This window comes from Perca fluviatilis, chromosome 18, assembly GCF_010015445.1.
Source record: "Perca fluviatilis chromosome 18, GENO_Pfluv_1.0, whole genome shotgun sequence".
NCBI classification, from domain to species: domain Eukaryota; kingdom Metazoa; phylum Chordata; class Actinopteri; order Perciformes; family Percidae; genus Perca; species Perca fluviatilis.
This window is the reverse complement of record NC_053129.1, coordinates 26,657,341-26,683,111: the sequence shown is the minus strand read 5'-3', so window position 1 is coordinate 26,683,111 and position 25,771 is coordinate 26,657,341. Positions and strand designations below refer to the sequence as shown.

General features: G+C 41.3%; 1 protein-coding gene and 1 non-coding gene across 3 annotated transcripts; both read right to left on the bottom strand.

Moving 5' to 3' along the window:
* Positions 1 to 395: 395 nt before the first annotated feature.
* On the bottom strand, positions 396 to 22,361 carry LOC120547317 (kinesin-like protein KIF3C). Of its 2 annotated transcripts, XM_039782871.1 has the most exons (9): positions 20,416 to 22,361; positions 6,621 to 6,722; positions 5,907 to 6,029; positions 5,605 to 5,613; positions 3,754 to 3,872; positions 3,360 to 3,476; positions 2,942 to 3,050; positions 2,211 to 2,356; positions 396 to 890 (listed from the first exon to the last, which is right to left on the bottom strand). In XM_039782871.1, exons 1-9 carry the CDS (start codon positions 21,841 to 21,843, stop codon positions 803 to 805), a joined length of 2,241 nt encoding a protein of 746 aa, XP_039638805.1. In that variant the 5' UTR covers positions 21,844 to 22,361; the 3' UTR covers positions 396 to 802. The 2 variants fall into 2 exon arrangements, with proteins under 2 accessions (XP_039638805.1, XP_039638806.1); XM_039782872.1 differs by lacking the exon at positions 5,605 to 5,613 and having other exon boundaries at positions 397 to 890.
* Positions 22,362 to 25,608: 3,247 nt separating this feature from the next.
* Positions 25,609 to 25,771, bottom strand: LOC120547357. The gene has a single exon (XR_005637060.1). It is a non-coding gene; the product is annotated as a U1 spliceosomal RNA (small nuclear RNA).

Genomic DNA, 25,771 nt, shown 5'->3' with positions numbered 1-25,771 from the left:
CCCGAAACACTCTCCAAAAACATGAATATGTACACTGATATCTTACAGGGGATTCAAGCAGTGTGTGAGCTTTCAGATCCGTATCGGTCACAACTAGACACACAACAGGCAATCATACAGCCCTATTTTTATATATATATATATATATATATATATATATATATATATATATATATATATATATATATATATATATACATATATACATATATACATATATACACACATACATACATACATATATATATATACATACATATATATATATACATACATATATATATACATATACATACATATATATATACATATACATACATATATATATATACATATACATATATATACATATATATATATATACATACATACACACACACATATATACACACACACACACACACACACAACACACACACACACACACACACACACACACACACACAAACACACATACACACATACATACACACATACAGACACAGACACAGCAGCCAGTTGCTTTAAAAGGCTCATGCAAAGGAAGAACAGGAGGAAGTGATGTTTTACAGAGTTTCTGAGGTTCGTCAGCCCATTTAGTTTACTGTCCTGTAGATCTCGTCCTTGTTACTGTAACGACTATTTACAATAATGTAGTCTTTCACCTCTCCAGAGGATTCAGCACAGGTGTGTTTGTATCTCAGCTGTAGAAGTCTTTCAGAAGATCACTGGCCAAAAGAGGAAGAGGTAAAATAAGCAAGAGAAAGCGGAGGAATAAAATAAATAACAATAAAAAAAAAAAGAAATCCTCTTCACTAAAGCTTTACTGTGCCGTCATGGGTGTGGCAGTGTGACATGCTGCCAAGGAAACATTAGAAGAAGAGGAAGTGATGGATTTTGGGGTCTGGCACCTGGAAAAAGAAAGAAAGAAAGAAAGAAATAGAAATTAAAAATCAAAATATGGATAATTTATACTGTTTAAATTAGACACACAGGTTAATAAGATTATCCAGCAACATTGAGATTACAGACTGCTGAGCAACCATGAGATTAGGACCGTTTAGAGAGGGTGTGGCTAATCCTCAATAATCCCATTTACAGATAAATCGACTCTAAACCATTTGCACTAGTCCGACACAGGTCAGTAAAAGCATCTTTTCCAAATAACAAATAAAGACGTATTTGCATAAATGGATACTATAAATCATAATGGATGAATTTTATTAATGAAACTGGCTAATACCCAAATAAATATTGATATTTGAGAGTAAAAAACATCTGATAATATTTGCTTGATACTACAGCCTGCATTTTTCATGCTACTACCAACAATATAATATCAATAAATCAGAGTAAACGAAAACAGAAAACAATATAACAGCTGATATTCATATATTCACATTAACACATTGCTAAGAACCCCTAAAGTAGTTTTTAAATGATTGTGATCAACATATGTACTGAGCGGAACATTTTATAGTTAAAAAATACATTTAAAATATATATTTGGCTTAATCTCTTCTGCAGTTTCTCGTTTCTTATCGGCTGACATATTGGCAAATATCGCCTCTACTACTACTTCTTACGAAAAGACTTTTTTGGCAAAGATCTCTCAAATGTGATCAATAAAGAGGTGTGTTGAAGATACAAACTGGAGCAGGATATTTAAAGGAATATGCCACCGTTTGTTGAAATAGGGCTTATGACGGTCTACCCTGGCTGTAGATAGGTGGGACAACGCATTTTTTGTCTCAGTGCAAGTAATTAGGTTGTTTTTTTGTCTTTTGTCGGCTCACTTTTACTCACAACATGCTAACCAGGAACATAGGATTCCATTCACTACGCTAAGCTAACTAGCGGCGGCGCTGCCTGTGTTGCACCGGACTAAAACAATGCATGCACAAAAAATGCGTTGGCCCACCTATCTACAGCCAGGGGAGACTGTGATAAGCCCTATTTCAACAAACGGTGGCCTATCCCTTTAACAGTTAAAAAAAAATAAAGCTTTACTGTATCATACATGAGATTAAAAGACGAAAATGTAATAAAATGAATTAAGAAAATAATGGTCTGAAAAGCAAAAAAGCAAAAGTAGCCTATAAAAAATAAATTTTTACTCACAGATCTGCCAACATATGCAGCAGCGCTGTGTGTGTGTGATGAGACTATACTAAAGCTAATACTAGAAGATAATATCAGGATAATATTCGGTTCAGAGGGTTCAGGCTCACCAGGAGCGAGACTTGCAGACGCCTCTGTCCTTGGTGGGCGTGTTGTCCAGAGAGGGAATCTGGGTCCGCTCCGACTTTATCGAACAATCCAGTGTGGCGGTGTTTGGAGGAGTCATGTCGAGCTCCAGAAACATGATGTTCTCAGCCTGCACACATGCACGCACGCAAACACGCACGCACACATACACACACACACACACACACACACGCGCACACACACGCACACACGCACGCACACACGCACGCACGCACGCACGCACGCACACACGCACACACACACAAAGTGAGCTGTGGCAAATAATTGTGTACCATCTGGTTCACACTGATCTAATTCCACCTTGCTCTCCAGTAAAGGAGGTGTATCTCACACATCACATATATTTTAGGATGTTTTTAGGATTTTAGTTTAGGAACTGTCACATACAAGGTTTTGCATGAGTCGCCAGAATATAAAAGTGAACTTCTAATACCTTCTGTTCAGGTTAGATAATACAGTAATTGTGGTCCGGCTTTTGCTGTACTGGCTCCTCGGCTCAACTTAGAATCAGGTCGGCCAACACTTTTTATAATCTCATTTTATATAAAGGGTTGACACCCCCACACTATTAACCACAGCTGATAACCACACCCAGTAAGTTCCTAATGAGAAACGACAGAACCACTCTCACACACACACACACACACACACACACACACACACCACACACACACACACACACACACACACCTACCCTGTATCTGGAGTGAGCTCCCATCGCTATGGCAACCCTGGCGTACTGGCTGATTGGTCGTTTGTATCCGACTGCAGATGACGGCCTTTTCTTCATCTGGGAGGATTTACTGAATAGAGGAAGAGAGGGCGGGCGATCAAATCAATGCTGAAAAGGCCAAATGCTTTTTCGTGAAGCTCTTCTACAAAATATATAAGAACTGGAGCTCCAGTTGTGTACGGCACCACATGGACACTTTAAAAGTCGGTTTGTGGAGGATGACAGGAAAGAAACGAGAGAGGAAGACCGAGAGAACCATAGAGCAAGATGGTCAAAAGATCCTGAATCCTGACTGAAATGAAAACACATTGTGGAGACAATTATTTCCACCTGATGACCCAAATGGGAATAAAATCCCAACACCAAAGACCGCACTGACCTTTCAGCAGGAACGAGAGGCTGAAACTTCCACTGATCCTCCTCGGGGTCAAAGGTCAGCCTGTTCATGATCTTATTCTTCTCCTCCGGAGGGATGAAGTTCTCTATGATCAGATACCTGCATGTATGGAGCACACGGGGTCTGTATTCAAGTCTGCGGAGTCACAGCGTGTCTGAATTGTGCACTCGTTTCATTTTTTTACTCACACTTTTGTTTCTGTTTGGACATAAAATAATTTATCCTGTTTTGCACCTTTAGAGCCTTTCTCTCAGCATCTCTCAGTGTTTGCAAAAATGACATTCCTATGAAGCATGTACGTATCTGATGTGTTTGCTGAACCATCCAGGCATATTTGCTGATTGTGCCGACTCTTCTGCATGTTTGTTGGACTCACTTGAACTTGAGCTCTCTGGTCAGCTCGTTCTGAGTTTGTTCCAGCTCCTGTCGGCTCCTCACGTGCTCGTCGTTCACATCCTGGATCTCCGCTTTGATGCACTGAAGCTTGGCATACAACTAGAAGGAGAGAGAGAGAGAGAGAGAGAGAGACAAACGGAGAGGGTGAGGAGGAGAGATGTCGCCCAGTGCAGTGTAGTCGTTGATGAACTGTAGCTTGGTTGCCCGTAGCAACAGCACTGGAGGCACTGGTGTCTGGAGAGAAGGGGATCCAATAGGAGCACAGCAACATGGCAGCCCTCCCTCCCTCTCTCTGGCTCATTCCTCCTCTTTCCTCCTGCGCTCCTGAGCTTTCACACGATTCATGCTTTGACTTGCACGGGCTTTAAACAAGTAGGCTAATCCTGACTGGAGCCCTGGTGGAGCTAACCTGAAAAATGACACTGCAGTTCAAGTTCTTTTGCTTGCAGCTTGAACTTGACGGCGAGTGTAAAGCTTTTGGGGAAGAATCTGATTAGAGAAAAGCAAACTCTTATCACGTGGCGGCTTCTTTTTTTAGCATGCAGAAAATGCTCAAAATAATACAGAAATATAGCCCCAAGTAAAATATACCAATGCACAAGGGCATGATGCATTAGTCAAGGGTATTTCTTGGATGTCGTGGTTGACTCTTTCCTTGCGTTCAGACTGTGAGCCATTTTATCTTCTTTATTCAGAGTTTACTATCAACTCAAAACATGAGTGCAAGTGTTCTCCGAGCACTGCCTGTGAGAAAGTGATTATTGTAGTTTTTAAAATAAAGTTTATAAAGCTGGATTTATACTTGACACAAAAGGGTTAATTGCAGTCCCGCTATAGATACTTACAGCGTAGGTTTGCATGTAGAGTTTAGTTATTGATGTATATGCGTCTACATTCTTTTATTCACTTTGTAAAATTGAGCACTGAAAACTTCACCTTGTTTCATGACAACAAAGGAAACGGTTTCTGTGCAATTGCTGTTTTTATGTTCTTCAGTTCGCTGTGATAGAGCTCGTGGCAAGCAGCAGGTTTTGCTAGATTTGCTAGTGGACGCTTTCTTGTAGACAAATAAATATTTCTGTTTGCATACAGTGTTTCTCACCAGAACGCATTTGTGTATCCCTGAGGTCTGGCAACGCATTGGATGTATTTCCTTCTTTTACAAAGCTGATTTTAGTTTTTTTAACATCCATGTTTACTAGCTAAAACTCTTCTTCTTCACTGCCTTTGCTGGTGCATGACCGATCATAAAAAAACATGCTCCATTCATTTCACTATCAACAATCTCCTTCAGCATTGGAAACACAATCAGTCACTTAAGCAGGGCTCCATGACTATTATCAACCACTCCTTTCCAACTGCAAAACGTTCAGCAGTAACAAGAGCCCTCTGAGTTCTGAAATCACAGTTTTAAAATCTAATCTTTATCCTTCTTTTCCTCAGAGAGACGGCACCATGCAGTGAGAGAAGGGTACATGGCACACGTTAGGGCATCATGAGAGCAAAGATCAACGCAGGATCATTAATCACACTGTCATCCACACACACACACACACACACACACACTTGGGGTTAGTCCTGCTGGCCGTGCAACGGATTGGGAAGCGAGATGAGTGAAGTGAGAAGTGTACACAAGGTTCGGAATGTTGCTTTAGGATTTGGACGGAGGGATTTAGTGGCAGACCCGGAGCAATTTGACAAGGAAGGGAAAACAAATTGAGAAGGTTAGCATGGGAAGAGTGAAGAGGCCCAAGATAGGAAGTGACGATATTAGTGAGTTGCGAAGGGAGGGGAAAAAGTCCAGCGAAGAGGAGGGGACGGCAGGACAAACCTTGAGGTACTGAGATTTAAGTGTGTGTCCGAACAGAGCATGTGTCCGAGGCAGAGGGGTCAATAGGATCCAGGTCAGGGGGTCAGGGGTTCAAAGAGGGGTGAAGAGGGATATACTGACATTAGGAACAAAAAAAGAGATGTGTGTGCATGTCAAAAAATATATATATCTGTATGTCTTCTGGTTATAAAAATGTGTGCATTTGCTGCATGTATAAATGAGCATGTACTGTATGTGCATTTGTGTAGACATGATTCTTTTTCAAAATGAAATACGTAGATGTACATGAAGTATCTGTGCACCTTCTTGAGTTTCTTGGTCTTGGCCTCCACCTCCTGCTGCAGAGAAGTGAAAGTCTCTCTCAGCTCCACCGTCTCGTCGTCCTGGACCAACATCTGCTGCTGTATCTCCCTCTCCCTACGCGTCTGAAAGCAGGAATTAAAAGTCACCTTTCTGTCGTTTGCAGTTGTTCTCTGCATTGCATTCACAGTAACAGGTTCAACTTAACTCTAAAGTTCTGTGGTTGAAAACTGCAAGTGAACGTCAGTGTTTTCATTATTTCGTGCTGCAATGGAAGGGAGGCTGACTTACTCCTTTCCACACAAACACTCCTCTCCACAGATATAAAACAATACATAGGAAATCATATTTCCTTTCAGTGGACTTACTCAGTTATCAAATATTTACTGATTTAAAATGCAGGCTTAATGTAGCTTAAGAATGCATTGTGAAGCTGTATTATGTAGGAAAAACATCTGCTAAAATATAATGCAAAATAAATACCACTTGATATGGGCAGATATATGAGACTCAATATTAAAGGACCAGGAGCAAACAACTAAAATGAACAAACATACATCCTTTATAGTTCAACAAACACTTACTTTTTAGGAGTATCCAACAGAAAGATGCAGTTTACTGTCATGTAAGACATTTGAATTCTATTCTTTATTTCTATAAGCAAGCACACACACACACACACACACACACACACACACACACACACACAGGTTTACCTGCTCAGCAATCTCGTGCCTTTTCATCTCCAGCATCTTCTGCTGCTCATTGGTGAGATCAATGATGTTCTTTCCACCAACCAGCAGCTTGCTCTCCATCGCCTGAGAAAAACAAAAAAGAATATTTGGATTCATATTTATGAAGACGAACCTGTATTGTGTCCTTATAGCAGCTACGGTGTCCGTAGCTCCAAGGACAAGGATTGAGCGTCTTTCTTGAGGTCAAACTAAGTTCATGTGGACATCTGACAGTTATGTCTCGGTGAATGTTTAACTAAAGTACCCAATGAATCTCAGAAACTCTGTAAAACATCACTTCCTTCTGTTCTGCGGATGTAAAGACCAGAAACCCTTCTTCTTTTGCATGAGCCTCGGATCATCCTTTCAAAACAACTGCAGTGTGTGTGTGTGTGTGTGTGTGTGTGTGTGTGTGTGTGTGTGTGTGTGTGTGTGTGTGTAAACACTGTGCTGATGAGGCAGACCGAACTGGAAGTGGGAAGCTTAACATCCATGATGACACCATCGCACAACAAGCTGAGCTCGGCTAAAACTTTGCAGCGCTTCAGATTTCAGACTCAGAACACGAATGCCATTCAGAAGTGTCTCATAACCAGTTTGGTTCCAGACTGAAATATCTCAACAACTGATGGATGGATTGCCATGAAATGAATCCTACTGACTTTGGTGATCTCCTGACTTTTCATCGAGCACCATTAGTAGGTCAAAGATTCTTATTTTGGGAAATATCTCAACATCAATGAAATGTAATGACTTTTTTAGTGAAATATCGCAACAACTGTGGGATGGAGTTCCATGAAATAAAGTGCAGATGTTCATGTCCCCCTCACAATGATTTATAACAACTTTGACTATCTCTTAACCTTTCATCTAATGCCATCATCGGGTCACAATTTTAATTTGTCTAATTCTTTGCTTTATGACCAAATACCTGCAAATGTTATAACATTCATTCAACATAACATCAGCCTCAGCTGCACTTTGCTAATTACCAAAAGTTAGCATGCTAACACGCTAACCTAAGATGATGAAAACACGGCAAACATTACAGGTGCTTGGCACCAGTATGTTGGCATTGTGTTAACATGTTAGCATGCTGACCTTAGCATTTAACATGAACTTTTCAAGAACTAAAGTGCTTCTTAAATTAAAAAAGTATTTTCTATGATTAAGTTTGAAGCATTTTGTAGCCTTTGTGAAGTTTGCTCTCTATGCTTTCTAGTTCTTTCTACGTTTTCAAATCTAAGCTGCAGATGTAATAGCATGTGTGTCTGATGAAGAATCATTTTAAAGTCATGCCTCTGGTTACAACACCTTTGGCTACCATGGAAATTAAGGACCTCAGGCCACAGTGATGCAATCTGTCTTAAAGGTGGATCACACAAAAACACATACATGATATACTGTATGTCCTGATGGCAGAAATTTTAAGTTCATATAGATAATTAGAAAGACTGAGACATCGGGGATAGGGAGAGAAAATGGGATGAAGAAAATGTACAAAAAAAAAGGGGCCCAATAAGGGCAAACAGGGGCCACGGCCATTTTGTATTGGCCACATTCCAGTGTCAGGACTTTATACAAAAAGACAGTATGTGTGTGTGTGTGTGTGTGTGTGTGTGTGTGTGTGTGTGTGTGTGTGTGTGTGTGTGTGTGTGTGTGTGTGTGTGTGTGTGTGTGTATATGTGTGTGTGTGTGTGTCAACTGTGCAGCCTATACGTTCTTCATACTGGCACATACACACACACCAAAACACACACTCAGAACTCATGCAGAGAGTACAGTGGAGTCCTTCAGAGAGGACGCGTCTGCAGCAGGTCTTTACAGAAAGACTCTTTGTTTCAAGCTGTCTTTGTGTCATGTGTGTGTGTGTATATATGTGTGTGTGTGTGTGTGTGTGTATGTATGTGTGTGTGTGCGTGTGTGTGTGTGTGTGTGTGTGTGTGTGTGTGTGTGTGTGTGACTGCCTGGTTTGCTGCTCTTTGTGTTTTGTCATATTCTTTCAGCTTCATTAAAGGGCTTATTCACCCCCCTGATAGGCTGGTTGGATGAATATGAATCCTTTACATACAGGCTTTTACGACTTAAATGGACAACTTGACACTTTACATTCAACTCAGTGACTCACCAAGCCCACGCTTCATGCTATTAAAATAGATAGATAGATAGATAGATAGATAGATAGATAGATAGATAGATAGATAGATAGATAGATAGATAGATAGAAGAAAATGCATATTCATGTTCTAACTTGAGTAAAACATCCACTATGAGTCTCACTGGGTTCATGAAACTGTGTCACAACACCCATTACATTAATTCACAAATGCAGCAACATCCAATTAAAATAAAACAATGTTTGGTTGCATTGAACACACGTCCCCTGATTATCCTAAAAACAGCTTGTGCACTCTTCTTCTGTGCTTAATTTTAGTTGAGTGCTTAAAAACTGTAATGTGTTACTGTTACTGTAAGGGAAAAGCTGAACATCATGCTCTGACGAAGGCTTCACGTTAGCAGTTTTGTAAATACAATTCATGACAAAAATAATAAAGACATGAGTTGTTTATTTGCTTCTTTTTTTTAACCACAGGAGTGTTCTCTCTTTGTGGAAAAAACACTTTGCTAGTAGTGTTAGCCGTCATTCCTTGTTGATATCATGAAATGCTCTTATAGCTGAAGGAGGATGATGCTACATGGCTAAAAAAAGAATCTTTGTTTAATCTGAATATATATGAATAATATATGCCGTTGTAATAAAGTTAATAAAAGTACTTTAACTAGCCTCAACCAAAACAAAAACACAAACTATGACGTAGATTTTCAACTGCTTCCTTTTATAGCCGAGACACACCAACCAGACGGCCGATGGTCGACAGAAAAGCCAGTCGAGATGATCAGTCGGGTCCCCGAGGTCCAAAAAACTGCCTCGGGACACACTGAGGCGACACCGACTTGAGAAACGTAATACGTCTCCATAGCAGCAGGCGGCGCTACTCTGTATTGTTGCCCAAGAAATGAAAACTGGCAGCTGATTGGACGAACGCGTCACATGGGTTTGTTTTCTCCGGAAATTCAAAGCCAGACTGTCGTGGCGGCTCGTTCAGAATACGATCTCATATCGTACTAAAATAGTTCACAGAAACATGTTTCTGAAAACATTTTAAGAGAGAAATAGGCCGTGCATTTGCTGAATCTGTCTTCATTTCAGATCGACAAAGATCAGTTTAAAAGATTTTCGTCAGATTTTGAGAGACTCTAGTCACGCTCATTCCGCTCCCCATTTCTGGGTGAGTCCCGACTGCCCTGCTTGCCGACTGAACACGTCAGGTCGGCCAAAATGAAGGACGACTGCCCCTCAGACGAACGACGGCACGGGACACACTGAACAGACTTGAGTCACTGACCTCGCCAGACTGTCCAACGGCCGATTATCGGCCCTGTGTGTCCCGGCCTTTACACAGCACAGCTTGTGTTGTTTAATATGAAGTCTATTCAACGCACGCATTGTTCGAATTCCAAATCTTTAAATGTGGAGGATAGTCCACAGAACAACCACTACATGAACCTTGTTGTTTGAAGATAACCATATATATCTATGGAAGATAAAATGGAGGCGAAGCCCTTCAAGTGCTCAGAAAAACTGACAACTGAGAAAAATCCATCTGCTGAGGAAGATCATAGATCGAAAGCTCTAAACAGGTGAGATGGTTTCGTCAAGTTAACTTTCAATCTCAACGGAATCCTGCATTGACTTCATTTCACCTTTGAGTTTAGTTATCTGAAAGGAAATCAACCTATCCAATGTTTGACTGGTGTTGTTGTTTGTGGTATGCTGTACACATTGGAGGACCACAACAGAAAGTAGCCATTAAGCGTGTTTTACAGTAACCGCAGCCCAGCTGGCGCGCATATGTGACGTCATGAAATAGCCGTAACTATATATACCCGCGAAACACAACAATGTATAAAAGGCTCCATTACCTTGTACCTCACGTTATGGCTCCGTAGCAGACGCTTTTGTAAAAATAGGCTAACGATTGGGTCATAACCAAGTGACTTACTGTCACATAGTAGAGGAATTACCGTATAGTACAGGAGAAGCTCACAGGCAGTTTGGACTTACATGAGCTGTTTAGGTTTAATGACTAATGTTAACTAGCATTTTAGTTAGCAATAATTAGCCTGTGCCTATATTATCTCCTTACATATACCTACGCTCTCCGTCTCTGTAAGATTGGGAATGATTGAGATTTCTCTTGGCACAGCTACCAGAAGACTTCCAACTTTCAGACAGGTTGCTCACGTCACATTTACGTCGTCTCTCAGTTGGAGGCTGCGCAGTAAAGCAAGAGATCACCGGAAAAGTGCTTCTAATATCCTTCACTGGTCTCCGTCCAGAGCAACGGGGTCTGTTGGTCCATTTTATATATGTCAATGAGCAGCACTGACGTCGACATTCGATTTGTTTGGATGACCTACTTGGTCGGATCGAGCCTTTCATTCACCATAAAAGAACTCATCTTAACCCAGTAAGTTTACAAGAGCGACTTGCAGTCACTCTGAGAGTCTTGGCATCCGGTTGTCGGCGAACTTGTTCAGGCCTCCTGTTTCCAGCAGGATATTACGTAATTTTGACGTCACGATGACACGCGCCACCTTGGATGCGGCTAGTATAATTCACCTTTTAGGCTTCATTGATTCTTGTTTCCTCCATGATTGTTGATGGGAGCCTGCAAGGTTCTGAGCTGCAGAGACTGCACACTGAAGCATTTAAATGCATCACACACTTTTCTTGGAGCCCGTGAGCGCATGTGCCTGCCAGCCTGCATATTTGTGAGCGTATGTAAATAATCTCCTCATAAGTGTGTGCTCAAATTCTTTTGGCTGTGACTGATCCATTTCCTGATGGGAAAAGTGAAGAGAATGGGGAAGTGTTGCATATCGAGCTGGCTCATCCGCATCAGCCAGCCAATCACAGCAAGGCCAGAGGCCTGCTGGGAGCAAGCGGGTTATAAATATAATGTGACGGCAACAGCTCTCGTGTGTGCAGCAGAAAGACAGGAAGCTTGCTGGGAAGAGACAGCGACACAGAAGTAGAAGAAGAAGAAGAAGAGAAGGGAAAGTAACACTGAGCACGAAAGACAGACGTAGAAAAAAAGAGAACAAAGGTCAGGTAGTCTCTGAGAATCTGTTTCACATCAGTCCTGGTCGATACAAAAACCACTTAAGCAGCCACAACGTAAAGCCTAAAATCTTATTACCATTCACTCAATGTCGGTCATCTCCTGCATCCACTAAACACACGAGGGAGATCCAGTAAGTGACATGCAACCAGCAGACCCCAATTAAGACCTGAATTAACCCAGATTAACCTGAAAATTATTCTAGTTTATTCAAAGGATAAACTCAAAGTGCGTGTTTCTGTTTCATTCTAATGACTTCATTTAGTAAAGAGTCACTGCACTGGTAAATATTGTAACTTCTAACAAACTGTTTACAATATACAGATTTAGTTAAAAGGTGACATTAGTTGAAATTCAAGACTTTTCTCCAATGAAAGATGACGGCATCAGTCGTTTCAGCAAATGCCTCCAAAACAGCATGTTTACGTCCAAGTGACGAAGCCTTTGTCCGTGAGTAGCGAAGGAGGAAATGGCGTGACATTGTTGAAGAGCTGCAAGTCCCCAAACGGAGGAGGTCAGAACGGTTTGGAGGGATCAAGAAAACGCTGGATTTGACATGAGAGAAAGCTGTCTGGTTTCGGGTTTCCTACAGATAGTCAACGATGGTTTTAATTTAAAGGGATACGCCAGCGTTTGTTGAAATAGGGCTTATCACGGTCTCCCCTGGCTGTAGATAGGTGGGCCAACGCATTGTTTGTGCATGCATTGTTTTAGTCCGGCGCAACACCGGCAGCGCCGCTGCTAGTTAGCTTAGCGTAGTGAATGGAATCCTATGTTCCTGGTTAGCATGTTGTGAGTAAAAGTGAGCCAACAAAAGACAAAAAAACAACCTAATTACTTGCACTGAGACAAAAAATGAGTTGTCCCACCTATCTGCAGCCAGGGTAGACCGTAATACGAACTATTTCAACAAACGGTGGCGTATTCCTTTAACCATGATGACCATCATTGTTCTCTAGCCTTACTAAGTAGCTGTTTTAATTATGTTGACAAAGGTCCCCTAACGTTAACTAATTACTTTTTTTCAACTCAAAGCAGGCTCTTAAGTTGTTTTTGTGCCTGAGCCTAACCAAACTTTAACCGCAGCGATGCAGAATCAGACAGCGGTTTCATTTGTAACAGTTTTGGAAAGCATCAAATGATGACGTTGCCCCGAACTGTTGCTGGTTTGAGTAGCATTTTGGAGGCACCAGGTTTTGACCAGAAGGAAGAATTTGTGGTGTAAAAAAGACAATATCTCTGCTGCATCGTTATTAAAAAACATTTTGACAGTATTTTAGGAGTGCGATGCTAAATTGGAGTACTCTTGTTTTTAACTAAATTTGTACTTAACAGTCACATACATAAGCAAAATGTTACATCTCTCATCCATCCTTATAAGATAAACACATATTTCATATCTTGTTTTTTATGGCAGACACTTCTGTGTCTGTGTGTTTGTTTGTCTCCTTGTATGAGAGACACACGGACACACACGGCGATGATTCATCAATATTTTAGTGATGCAGCCTTCCATGTTGAAAGATGGAGAGCAGCGATGAGCTCTTTCTGTTCATTAGCCAACACACGCACATACACATGCCTTTTTCCTTCTCTAATTGGACAGGAAGTCAGCTATATAAACAGGAAATAGTCAATTGTGCGTGCGTATGTGTGTGTGACTGAAACATCAATGTGCAAGGATGACTGGAAACCGACAAATGTCATCTCTGTCATCTCTCATGTGATTGAATGTCATTTGGACTCCTCACTGAGTCATTCCTCCTCTTCTTCCTCTCATGCCTCATTTACATCAGCTCAGCTGCTGACCTGAACATTAAAAACATGTCTATCCTGTCACAGGAACCTGTGACTCCATGACTGCATTGGATAGGTTCATTTCCTAACCCTAACGTGCATTTATGTGTTTGCGCGTTACTGGGCATTGTTGTTGACAATGCTTTCTGATTGGCTGAACTTAAGCTGGCAGGATGTAGGAAAGACCTTAATGCAATTTCCTCCAATAACAAAAGACAGCAAAGACTGGAAGACGCATTCATGGTAAAAAAAATAGTACCGTATATATTTTATTTTAAAGAATTAATTATCGTCTGCTCCAGGCCGAGTTAACCTCCTTCTGTCATCTATGTTCGGCCTCTTACAAAAGAAATGAAGAGATCAAAATAAATCAGAGATAAATAGCTCAGTGTTTCCCACACAGACTTTGTCTGGGCAGCTTGCCATTTAAGGTTTTTTATTTTCATTCTCAGTTTATTAGATTCACACTCTTTAGATCTACTAATATAATTTTGCTGTTACCATAAATTAGACTTATAGACTAAATCTACAATTTCATCAAAATTTGCAAGTTTTGTCGTGGTATTTTTCAACATCAGACTTTTAATTTAAGATGCATGAAATTGACCTATTTTTACCGTGCTGTTTCTCTGGGGGAAATGCATTCTCGGAAAAGCAGAAAATTCTTAAACTAAGTAGTAGCCAGGGCAGGTCGAGGGAAAGTAAAACTTCTTAATAAACACCACATGAATGAAATGCATAAGAAATTAATTTAAATAAGAGACAGAAAAGAAGGTAGAGAAACAGAAAAACTGAAGTAAAATGTGATGGAAAAACAAAGCGTTGATTAAACGAGGTGCTTAATGTCAGGTATAGATGCAGATCTATCATTGTACAACCTAGATGTATTAACAAAATAAAAGCATGTTTCAGGGTCTAACGTTAAGATAGCTTTAAGTCTTCCTAGGACCTACATACGGACACTAAGAGAGAGAGACAGTAAGAAGAAGTGAGATGTTACAGTTTTGACCCAGAAAAGTGGATTTAAGAATAGTCTGTTGGCGGGTCGGACACAGCAGCGTCCTTATGAGAAGCTGCTGCTCAGCATGAAGCTCTCAACAGCGACTGTACTGATACCTGCCTGTTTCATAACACCTCAAACACTATTAAAAGATACACTGAGTTCATTCACGTGTTAGGTCAGAGGATGCCAGAGCTAACGGATTAAAAACTGGAGTGTTAAGACGATAGAAATTCGGACTCGAGAGATATTGTGAGGAACATTATTGGGGTAGAACAAGTACAACTGGTAAGGTTATTGGGACATTTAAAAAAAAGTATGAGTTCTCCTATGTGCCCTAGAAACAACAAGTCCTCCAAACCATACGGGAAATATAGGTTGTTTATTCCTACCGTACTAATACGACCCACAGGAGTGTTTTTGGTAACAGTTGCAGTTTGGTTAGGTTTAGGCACAAAAACAACTTAGTTAAGTTTACGTAGCATACATACTTTTACTTAAGTGAGATTTTAAATGCAGGACTTGTAATTGCGATAGAGTATTTTTACACTATATTGATACTTTTTACTTAAGTAAAGGCTTTGAATACTCGCACCACCGCATGTAAATTAAAACTGGTAGCACTTCCAGCAGAGCAGACAACAGCTGAACAACAGTTGCATCAACATTGCAACACACAATGCACAGATGGAGCGCTACACCTTGGAGGCCAGTTAGCTAACAGCACCCTGCAGAAACACCAGCTGACCCAACACAGCTTCACAAGGCTGTTTCCTGACCTACTTACATATGTTGCGTGTGTGTGTGTGTGTGTGTGTGTGTGTGTGTGTGTGTGTGTGTGTGTGTGTGTGTGTGTGTGTGTGTGGAGAGAAGGTTTTCAATCTGATTTTTATCTGTAATTGGTTATATGGAGCTCATGTTTCCAGCCAGACACACTCCCTCCCCCTCTTTGCCTAGCAACCTCGGTTTCATAGGTGATCAGAGCAGAGAGAGAAATGGAACCTGCGCGCCATGGGCTGTGATTGGTGGGCTAATATTACTCTCAGCCAATCAGATGAAAGCTGGGCCATGGCTGATTGATCAGACTGGAAATGTAGGATCACAGTGACGTCCTAATGATGAATTATTATGTATATTGTGTAACATATTATATGATTATATGATGTAATGTGAACATTTGAATAATTGTTCATTGAATTAAAACAATAACCTTACCCAGAATTCCTCCCAGACCAAGAAAAGACCCAAAATCCAATATTTAAAAAGAGAAGAGAAGAGAAAGAAAGAGAGAGAGAGAGAGAGAGAGAGAGAGAAAAACAAGCATAACCTGCTGATTTTAGAGCATGAAATGTGACAACAGCACTGAGCAGAAGTCTTCAAATAGACATAAAGGGTTCCTTGTCCACGTCTTAATCATCTAAAATTGACCTGTGACCAAAACATGCATCATGTGCCTGGTGATTCGGTTTTATCCCCCCAATGTACACATTAAAAAAGGCTTTTTTTTACTTTAAAGGTTAGTGTTATTCTATATATTTGTTATTGTTCACAAATTCCATGAAAAAAAACCAACAACAATGTCTTAGTCCATCTCTCAATACTTTCCCAGCTGTGGCTCTCATCCTCAAGAACATTCTTTCTACTGAAGGTGTAAAAAAGGAGACACAAATATTTTGATATATATGTGTATATATATATATATATATATATATATATATATATATATATATATATATATATATATATATATATATATATATATATATACACATATACATATAAAAAAAGACATGGTAATTTCCTAAAACAACTTGTAAGTGTAGTTCTTAGCCAACATTACTCAAACAGGAATGCATTTTGTGTTTGTTGGGGACTATTTTCAGTGGTGGATGAATACACATTTGGTGCTTTAGTGAAAATTCAAAGCAGCAGGACAGTGTATGTGGGATTGAGTCAAAATAAAGTACAGTGACCATGTTCATCATGATGAAGGAGCAGTCAGCCAGTGCAACCAACAGCAACAGACCAATGTATCAAAGGCAGGAAATAGTTCTTGTCCTTAATCATCTTCCTCCTCGGGGGGGAAAACAAGAAGGACTTTTGCTGATTCTAAGAGCTGACATCACTCAGCAGCACACAGTCAGCAACACACACACACACACACACACACACACACAAAGACCCTCTTCTGTGTGATCACAGAAGATTTTATACGATTTAGCACAAAACAGCGTTAGCCCCACGGCGCTTCAGAGGAAAACGTGATGGGAAGAAATATGAGAAGCCTCACACAGAAACGTACATGAAGGCACTCAGTGTGAAGGCCACGGCATCAGAATATACATTAGCTCCTTCTCATGGGACTTTCCCAGACCTCGTACCTTCACTCAGAAGGAGGATGTGCCACATATGCTAGATGAGGCAAAAACTAGAGAGTGCTTACATGGTTCGAGTTTACTGTAGGTTGGCAGGAGTGCTGCTTATGCACTCCAATACTTTTGCCATTTTATTCTTTTTTTTCAGTGTGCTGTAATGTGGATTTATTACATAAATTAAATTAGCAAATGCACCACTGTGGACACTCGTTTTGGCTTAAAGTCAGAATTCTGACTATAAACTCAGAACTCAAATACATTTTTCACATGTGGCCCTAATTCTCTTGCGTGCAAAAGAGAAGTGAACCTACAAAATAAAACAGAAAACTAAACCAAACCCAGGGTCATGACACATTGTGATGGTTGTATCACATATGATGTGGTTTAAAAAAAATAAAAAATAAAAAATGGTATTCCAAATTTATGATTTTAAGCAAACTGATTAAAAATGTACATAATTTGTTTTTCATAGTTTTAGTTCAGTTTGTTTGTGATTTACTATACCTTTGCCACATTGTGTTATACTGTGCATTGATATTATAAATATTATTGTTATTTTATATCAATCTCAACCATTTTGCCCAGTGCTACATGCAAGAAATCCATTGTAAAGTAGGCAAACAGATCAATATTGTCCACTGACAGCGGCTTCAATAGACCACAATGCATGCTGTGTTTTGGGATGTGGGTTTGACTGTAACCTTTTCTAAACTGGAAAATCTCTCTCTCCCTCCATTACACTACCACCTACACAGCCTGTATATTACCCATCACACCTCGGCTCTGGGAGTTGTTAAAGGCACTCTGGTAGGTTGCGGGAAAAGTACAAACATCAAGAATTTAAAGCAGAACACTTCATTGCTCCTAAAATACACAAAACCACCAAATTGATTACAGAAAAAGAGGATATTAGCAGGGATTTTTCTTTCAAGTACAACCTCCACTTGCCCTTCTATTGTTCCCATATAAGTGACGCTGAAAATATCTCTTTCCTCCTCTCATTTCCCCTCATTATAGCCTCTGCAGCTCAGTAAGCTGATCCAGCAGTGTTCCATGTTTGATGGTTCAGGCTGCAGCTCCAGCATTATAGACTGTAGTCACTGAGTCATTCTGCATGCATGACTTATTGACTGGATATGCCCATGAACCAGAGCAAGTAATTAATGCAGCTCTGACTCGGTCTTTGATTGCGGCCTGTGTGTGGTGTGTGAGAGAGTAGGGCACATTTTAGAACTGACATTTTAAGCTACAATGGTCACCAGTTCCTGTCTGGACATATAAGCCACCCGACCACACGGTGGAGAAAGGGCAGCAGGGACAAACACAAACACACACACACACACACACACACACACACACACACACACACACACACACACACACACACACACACACACACACACACACACACACAAACACACACACACACACACACACCACCAGTCATTGGAACCACTGGTGCTGGAGTCAGGTTAAACTTAACCTAGTTATATCGTAACAGTTTACCAGGTTGAGATTTAGCATCATTAAATTAAAACAAGGCTGCGCCACACAAACTAGTTCTTACATTGAGATTAGTTGTTGAAAATTTGCTTCTTAATATGAAATGACATGAAACGATGATACCTGCCGGGAGATACGTTTACAGCAAAAAGTGATATTCAACCAGGTCAAATGCACACAATGTAATCACATAACTAGAAATGATTTCCAAATATTAAAAGGTTGCAGCTACATATAAATAGGTGCTGGGATTAGTATTACTTACTTTCTCTTTAGTATAGAGTAGTCTTTTTTGTTTGAGAATGAACAAACGATTAAAACACTAAAAGTATTGTTTCTGATGCCGAAGCAGAGAAAAAAAGAAAAGTACTTAATGCCTGATAAGTTCTATCTGACAGAAATGTTTCATTTATAATCAAGCTATTTAACACTGTGTGGATTATTTTTCTAATAAAAGACAAGCAGTGGGTACAATATGGGTATCATTTTTATTTCCAATTATCATCACAAAGTTGCCTTATGTTATTCTGAGCTGCAGTGATGGAGTAAGAGTGTGAGCATCGACACTGTCAGGAATCCCTTTTTTCGAATTAAAGCCTATGAACACCCACACCAGTATTTTTTTTAGTTAGACTCTTTTCAGGTTGAAGGTGGGCCGGAGCTTTGATGGGAACTTATGAGGTCACAAATTCTTTCTACTAATAAGGATGACAAAGGTGTCATTTGTCCCGCCCTAACAGGTGCAACAACAGTGGACTCAGGAAGATGTCAATCAATCAGTCTAACCACACCCACACAGTCCTGGGAAGAGGTCCAATCAGCTACAGTAACTATAAAGACCTGTGTGGGTGTTCAGAGCCTTTAAATAAACTGCGCTTTGAATGCAACGATAATCGTCATTACGTATTCAGCGTGGTAAACTATTGTTTGTTGGTAAAAGAGTGAAAATGGAATCATGGAAATGGATCAGCTAAATGAATCCTACACAAATGTAGGATGTTACTATTTTAAAATAAAGACTTAAAGGGGCATTTAACCAATTTTCTGTGTGACGACAGGCTAACTCTTCATGAGGAGTACGACTCAGCCTGTGAACTCCGTTGTATAATGTCTTCTCTGGCTACTTTACCTCTTAGAAAAAACCCTAATGAGTCACAATGATGTCATCAGGGTCATAATGATGTCATCTTGGCTAGGTCTTGGGAGGCTTGCGCTACAAATTCGGGGTATGGATTCTAACAATGGATGTACACCTGGCAGGTAAGGAGAAATGAAAAGACACTTTCGAGTGGCATTATGGGAAATGTAGGATCCAGTTTTTTGATCAAGTGGATCCATACTGAGGACTTAAAGTCAGAGTATCTCAGCCTCTGCTGCATCGATTCTGATTTTTGTTTTTTTTTTATCTGTCTCCAAGTTTCTAGACTTTGGAAGTACCTTACTCGAATTTCTGGAGGGCCCCTTTAATGTAGAGAGAGAGTTACTTTTTCCACTGATACCTGATATGTTGCACACATACAGATATGTAATTAGATATAAATCTCCCATTGATACTGTCCCTTAATAACAGATCATTAGATTATCACACATGATAATCCCACGGGCCACATGTCCCTCATCTGAGTTCCTGGATTGTGTGTGTGTATGTGTGTCTGTCTGTATATGTGTGTGTGTGTGTAAGAGAGAGAGAGAGAGAGAGAGAGAGAGAGAGAGAGAAAGAAAGATGAAATCATGAGGGTTTCGGTCATTAAGAACATGGAGCTGAAAGTTAGCCTTTTTCGCTATAAAAACCTTTAGTGTCATTCAGATTATTATAATTATTTGATATGGTGATGGATGCATTATGGGTAATTTTCTTGTCAAGAATGAACGAATGGATGAAGCTACTGACTGGACTCAAAGGTTCGAGCTCTCACCTTGTACTTGGCGGTCAGCTGCTCGGTGGCTTCTTGCTCCTTCCTCAGATCTCCCATCATCCTCTCCTTCTCTCCCAGGAGCCTCTGCTTCTCCTCGGCCAACATGAATTGATCTTCTCTGATGTCCTGTTTTTCCCTCTCCAACCGCTGCTCCTGTAGCTTCACATACTCCTCTGCCTCCTTCTCCACCTCCTCCTCCTCACCCTCTGTCTCCTCATCCCCGTCTCCCTCCCAGCCCTCGCCGTCCACCTGCTCCTTCTTCTGTTTGCTCCTCCACTTCCTGTGGTTGAGCTGGGCCCTGAGGCGAGCGATCTCCAACTGGAACTCGCGCAGTAGAGCGTCCTTGGGATCCTCGTTGACCCTGGGCTGGTTCTGGATGTTCTTGGCGCGGTTGGCGTATCGGAGGGTGGTGAGGGTCTCGTCGTAGTGCTGGGGGGCCGGACCTAAGGTGGCGACCATGACGGTCTTTGCATTCCCGCCCAAAGAGTCCTGCAACAGCCGCGTCAGCTTGGAGTCCCGGTACGGCACGTGGCTGCTGCGCCCGTCGGCCAGCGCTGAGATCACGTTCCCCAGAGCTGACAAGGAAAGGTTGATCTTGGCGGCCTCTTTCAGGCGCTCGCCCTGGACGCCTGTCTTGGCTTGGCGCTCGCTGCCAGCCAGATCCACCAGGTTGAGGCGGCCGACCCGGATGTGCTTCCTCCCGTCTGGCCCAGGCTGGCTGCACTCCACCGTGATCAAGAACAGGGCATGGGACCGAGACGAGTGTTCATTCATGTCCGTCGCCCCGACCGCCCTCGCCTGGTTGCCCACGTTCATCACCTCCTCGATCTCCTTGATGCTCTTGCAGACACACGAAGTGAGGTCGCGCACATACACCCCAGACTCTGGATTCTCCCTGAGCTCCAGGGCTCTGGCGTTGCCGTGGTTGGGATCGAGGAGATCCCGAACCTCCTCCAGATAGATCTCGAGGTAGGACGCCCGCACCAGGTACTGCTTATCGGACTGCGAGCGGGAGATGTGTGTGAAGATGTGGTCGAAAGCGTTGGGGATCACGCCCCGTTTCTCTGGGTCCAACCACGCCCCCTGCATGGTGTACGTCTTCCCAGTTCCGGTTTGTCCGTACGCAAATATGGTGCCATTGAACCCTGCGAGCACCGAATCTATCAGCGGCCGCACGCTCTCATCGTAAAGGTCTCGCTGTTTGGAGTTTGCATCATAGACTGCATCGAATGTGAATGTTTTCTGGGGCTCGCTGGCTGAGGCTCGAGGGTTTCGGAGGATCACCTGTCCGAGTCGCAGGTCCATTTGCACGATGCCCCCCGCAGGCCCATTGGACTCCTCTTTCCGGTTCAAAGGACGGCATCGAACTACCACCTTCACAGATTCACTGCTCTTGGTTTTTGACATGACTGGCTTCTTTTGTATCATCAAAAACAAAATGTACTGGAAATCTAAATGATGGCTTTAATCAGCCTCCTGTCTGCCTGGGAATTGTGTAACCATTGGTTTTTTTTTTCAAACATTAATAACAAATTGAGTCTGGTTTCTTGATCATATCATTAAGAAAAAATAGCTACAGTGCCTAATAAAACAGACTCCTTTAATTACCAGCACAAATGATGAAATGCCACTATGGCTAATCTCCTGTCCTTATTGTCGGTAATATTAGCTCACAAACACACAGACCGTCAGCAGCTCTCACGCGTCGGATCGACGCTCCGTTGCAGATCCCCGTCCAGATTCACACGGCGAGACAAAACTCCAACAATGCCAGTTCAAATATCACTCTCATTTCGTCCTGGTTTTACACCCCCCTCCCCGGTAGATCCTCTACACACCGCCGTGCCTCATCCTCCGGTCCCCCCGCTCACTGATGCTCCGAGGTAGGTTTGCGGCTCTCGGTCTGTGCGGAGAGACGGAGCTCCCCTCCTGTACGCAACACACACACACACACACACACACACACACACACACACACACACACACACACACACACACACACACACACACACACACACACACACACACACACATCATTCAAACACCACACCCCACATCACTGCGGAGTAGAACAAAGGACCATGGGAAATGGAGTTTCGTCTCACTGTTGAGTTGATCCTTGTCCAAGACCGCCACCAACTCCTCACCTGGACACACTGTTTGTTCAGCCGACAGCTGTAGGCCTAATTGCAACATGTGTGTCTTTTTATGGCTAAAAACAATTTACACTGTTGATTCTTACACAATTTGAGTCATTTTTATTTATAATTCAAGTCAGTATTTTTGCTCTTTATTTTTGTTTTAATGGCTGCATCATATTCTAGATGTCTTTTGCTAAATGAATAGCCTATACATTCTTCCCAAATACATATTTGGTATTTTTTGGAAACGTTGGGTTCTCCGAATTGACAAAAAGGCTCATTGAGTTTTAACAATGTTTAAAGTTTTCTAACATATAATATAAAATATACAGTATCAGTTTACTTGTAGTGGTCCAATGCATCATAAACTATGCTGCATTATATTCACGGTAACAAGGTGATTGATCAAATAAAACTGATTTTTTTCTATGAAAACCCTACAATATTTTTCTGTAATGTGTTTAAAGCACCGTTTAAATGTTTGCATTTGAATAAAAGTCTACTACTAAAGATGAACTGCGGAGAGAAAAGTCACTTTAGGGATGATGTAATCTACACAGACAAATGTGGGAGCTACAAATATATAATGAATATCACAAAAGCATTTAGATTTTACTGGGAAATAGGCAAATTATATGACTTGGCAGCTCTAGTTTGTGTGTGATTATAATATCTCAGCTATCGAAGAACAGCACTGAAATAACACAATATCAATTAGCCTATATATTAGTGTGGATTTTCTGTTTAATGACAAGATGTTAATCTGGTTGTAATTCCATGTTATTCCTGATTAACTGGACCCAGTGAATGGTGTTTAAAAAAAAAAGCATTTTAAGAGCATTGCTCAAAACGCCTAGCCTAGAAATCTAGACACAACCTAGTGGCAGCAAATTTATTTTGCAGCCAGGGGGGTCTAAGGCACTCTCCATTGGCTTGCGAGCTGGAAAAACCAAACTCTGGTCAGGCCAATCACATTGCGTATAGAGTCGGTGGACGGGCTTATAATGGCTGCTGCTGCTGCTGGGAACAGCGGTCTTCTGGAAGACTTGGAGTTCAGCTTTTCTTTGAGAAAAGAACAAAGTACGGCACTGAAATCATTCTTAAAAAAGGAAGATGTGTTCGGAATCCCACCATGGCCACGCCAAGACCCGCCCTACGAAGCAGCTCGATTGGTTGGGGTTAGGCATTTGACCTCGAGTGGTTAAGGTTAGGATAGCCGATTGGTCAGGGGATAGGACCTGAACAAATGGGGTTACGTTACCTGGCCAACCTTTTTCACAGCAGACATTTTGACTTGTCATAGCAGGAAAAGCACAGCTGACATTGATAACCTTAACGATGGCTAAGTTCCTTCAAGTGTCCCAGTAAGCTATTTCAGTGAGTCAGCATGCACTCCAGGGCCTCTCCTAAGTGGGATGCAGCCATCATTAATAGGTTTGAATAGCCTACACCTGTGCTTTTCCTACTATGACATGTCAACATGTCTGCCGTGAAAAAGGTCTAACCTATATCGCCGACCGGATGCGGCAAAAGATTAACCTATCAACTAGCGGTTGGTTGTAGCGCTATCCTATTGCGTGCAGAGGGAATTTGAAAGACAACCGTTTATCCCGCCCCTCGGATTGAGCTTTACCAAAACATATACATATGTAAACATATACAATCCTGCATTCACTTTTTAAATATAATATTCATTTCCAGGAGACGTTAAATATGAATTCCACCTGTAAGATCCTCTTTATTCACCATACTTTGAAGAGTCTCCAACCAGTTCTTATACAACTGGGCTTACATAAAGCGCACAACTTGAGTACAAGGGGGCCAAATGCTAAATTAATTATTACTAGACTTCCTCTTTAAGCATTTAACCATGATACAACAGCGCCACCTGGTGAAATGAGTGTGGAGTACACAGTGACCTGCACACAGATAATGAGGGCCAGGAGATTCATATTGAGCAAACGTGACTGTGTCCAGTCAGTGAAGGAGGAGACACTGAGGCGTTTTCTGGGTGATGCCCATTGAAAACCATACCCACATTTCCCTTTTTATAATATATGACTCTTTCAATGTTGTGCATTAATGCTGATGTGGGCTTTACATTGACCATACAGACAACCGTGGCTTTTAAAGCTAGGATAAAAAACACAAGCCATATAAAATTAGTTTATCATCATAACAAAAAAAAGCAGAACATCCTCACAATTGTCTTACCAACAACGAAGAGCCGTTTGTAGCCTACTGTGTTTTCACATTCATTAGAGCAGTGGTTCTCTAACTTTTTTTCAATAATGTACCCCTTTTGAATTGTTTCTTTAAGCCAAGTACCCCTGACCAGCGCTAATCATTTTCGGTAGAAAAAAAGTCTATATAAACAGGAACAGTACAGCGCTGTCAGCGACAGATTTACTAAACAACAGCCTTGTAACTGGAAAAAAAACACATTTAAATGCTGATGAGAAAAGGAGACAAAAACTATAAAAAAGACAAAAACTTGGAAAAAGATGGTCGAAAGAAGGAAGGAAGTAAGGCAAGAATAGCTCAAAATAGTATCAAAAACTTCAAAAACAGGGACATAAGAAGAAACTTGTGTAAGTAGGACAGTAGAAGGAAGGCAAGATTAGGTCCAAAAAAATTCACCTTTTTGGTAGGAAAAAAAAATTCTACATAAAGAGGAACAATGTTATGGACAAGAGCCTTGTAACTATTAAACATTTTATTAAATATCTCACGTAACCCCTTCAGTCCTCCAAAGTATCCCTAGTATCCCATTTGAGATATATTGCATTAGAGCATTTGCTGATAATGAATTAAATTAAACTAAATGTGTGATTAAGAACTCTAACAAACTAACTTCGTAAGCTAAGGCACAGAAGTTTCACAGCACGTATCCCACCTTATAACACCTCCAAACGCCTTAATACCCGTATGTGCCGTTCTCTCACATACATCCATGGTATATATGCGTTGCAACTACTTTCCTCGGCAACTTCTCACCCACCACCAACAGCGGACCTACTTTCCATAAAGATTATTTCTTTACACATGTAATCAGGGGAGAGCGCGAACGCAGTCCCCCACTACCACAAATTATGCAGTCGAGATTCCCACATTTGGGGAATTCGCACGGGTCAGATAGCCGCAGTGCAATGGCTATGCCTCGCCATGGGTGAACCACCTATATGATCATGGTATCTCCCCTGCCAGGTAAGTAT

Coding starts and splice junctions, on each gene's coding strand:
- LOC120547317 (XM_039782871.1), bottom strand. CDS start 21,843: ATGATACAAAAGAAGCCAGTCATGTCAAAAACCAAGAGCAGTGAATCT. Junction 6,030..6,620: donor GGCACGAGATTGCTGAGCAG/GTAAACCTGTGT, acceptor TCCTGCTTTCAG/ACGCGTAGGGAGAGGGAGAT. Junction 891..2,210: donor GTCTGCAAGTCTCGCTCCTG/GTGAGCCTGAAC, acceptor TTCTTTTTCCAG/GTGCCAGACCCCAAAATCCA.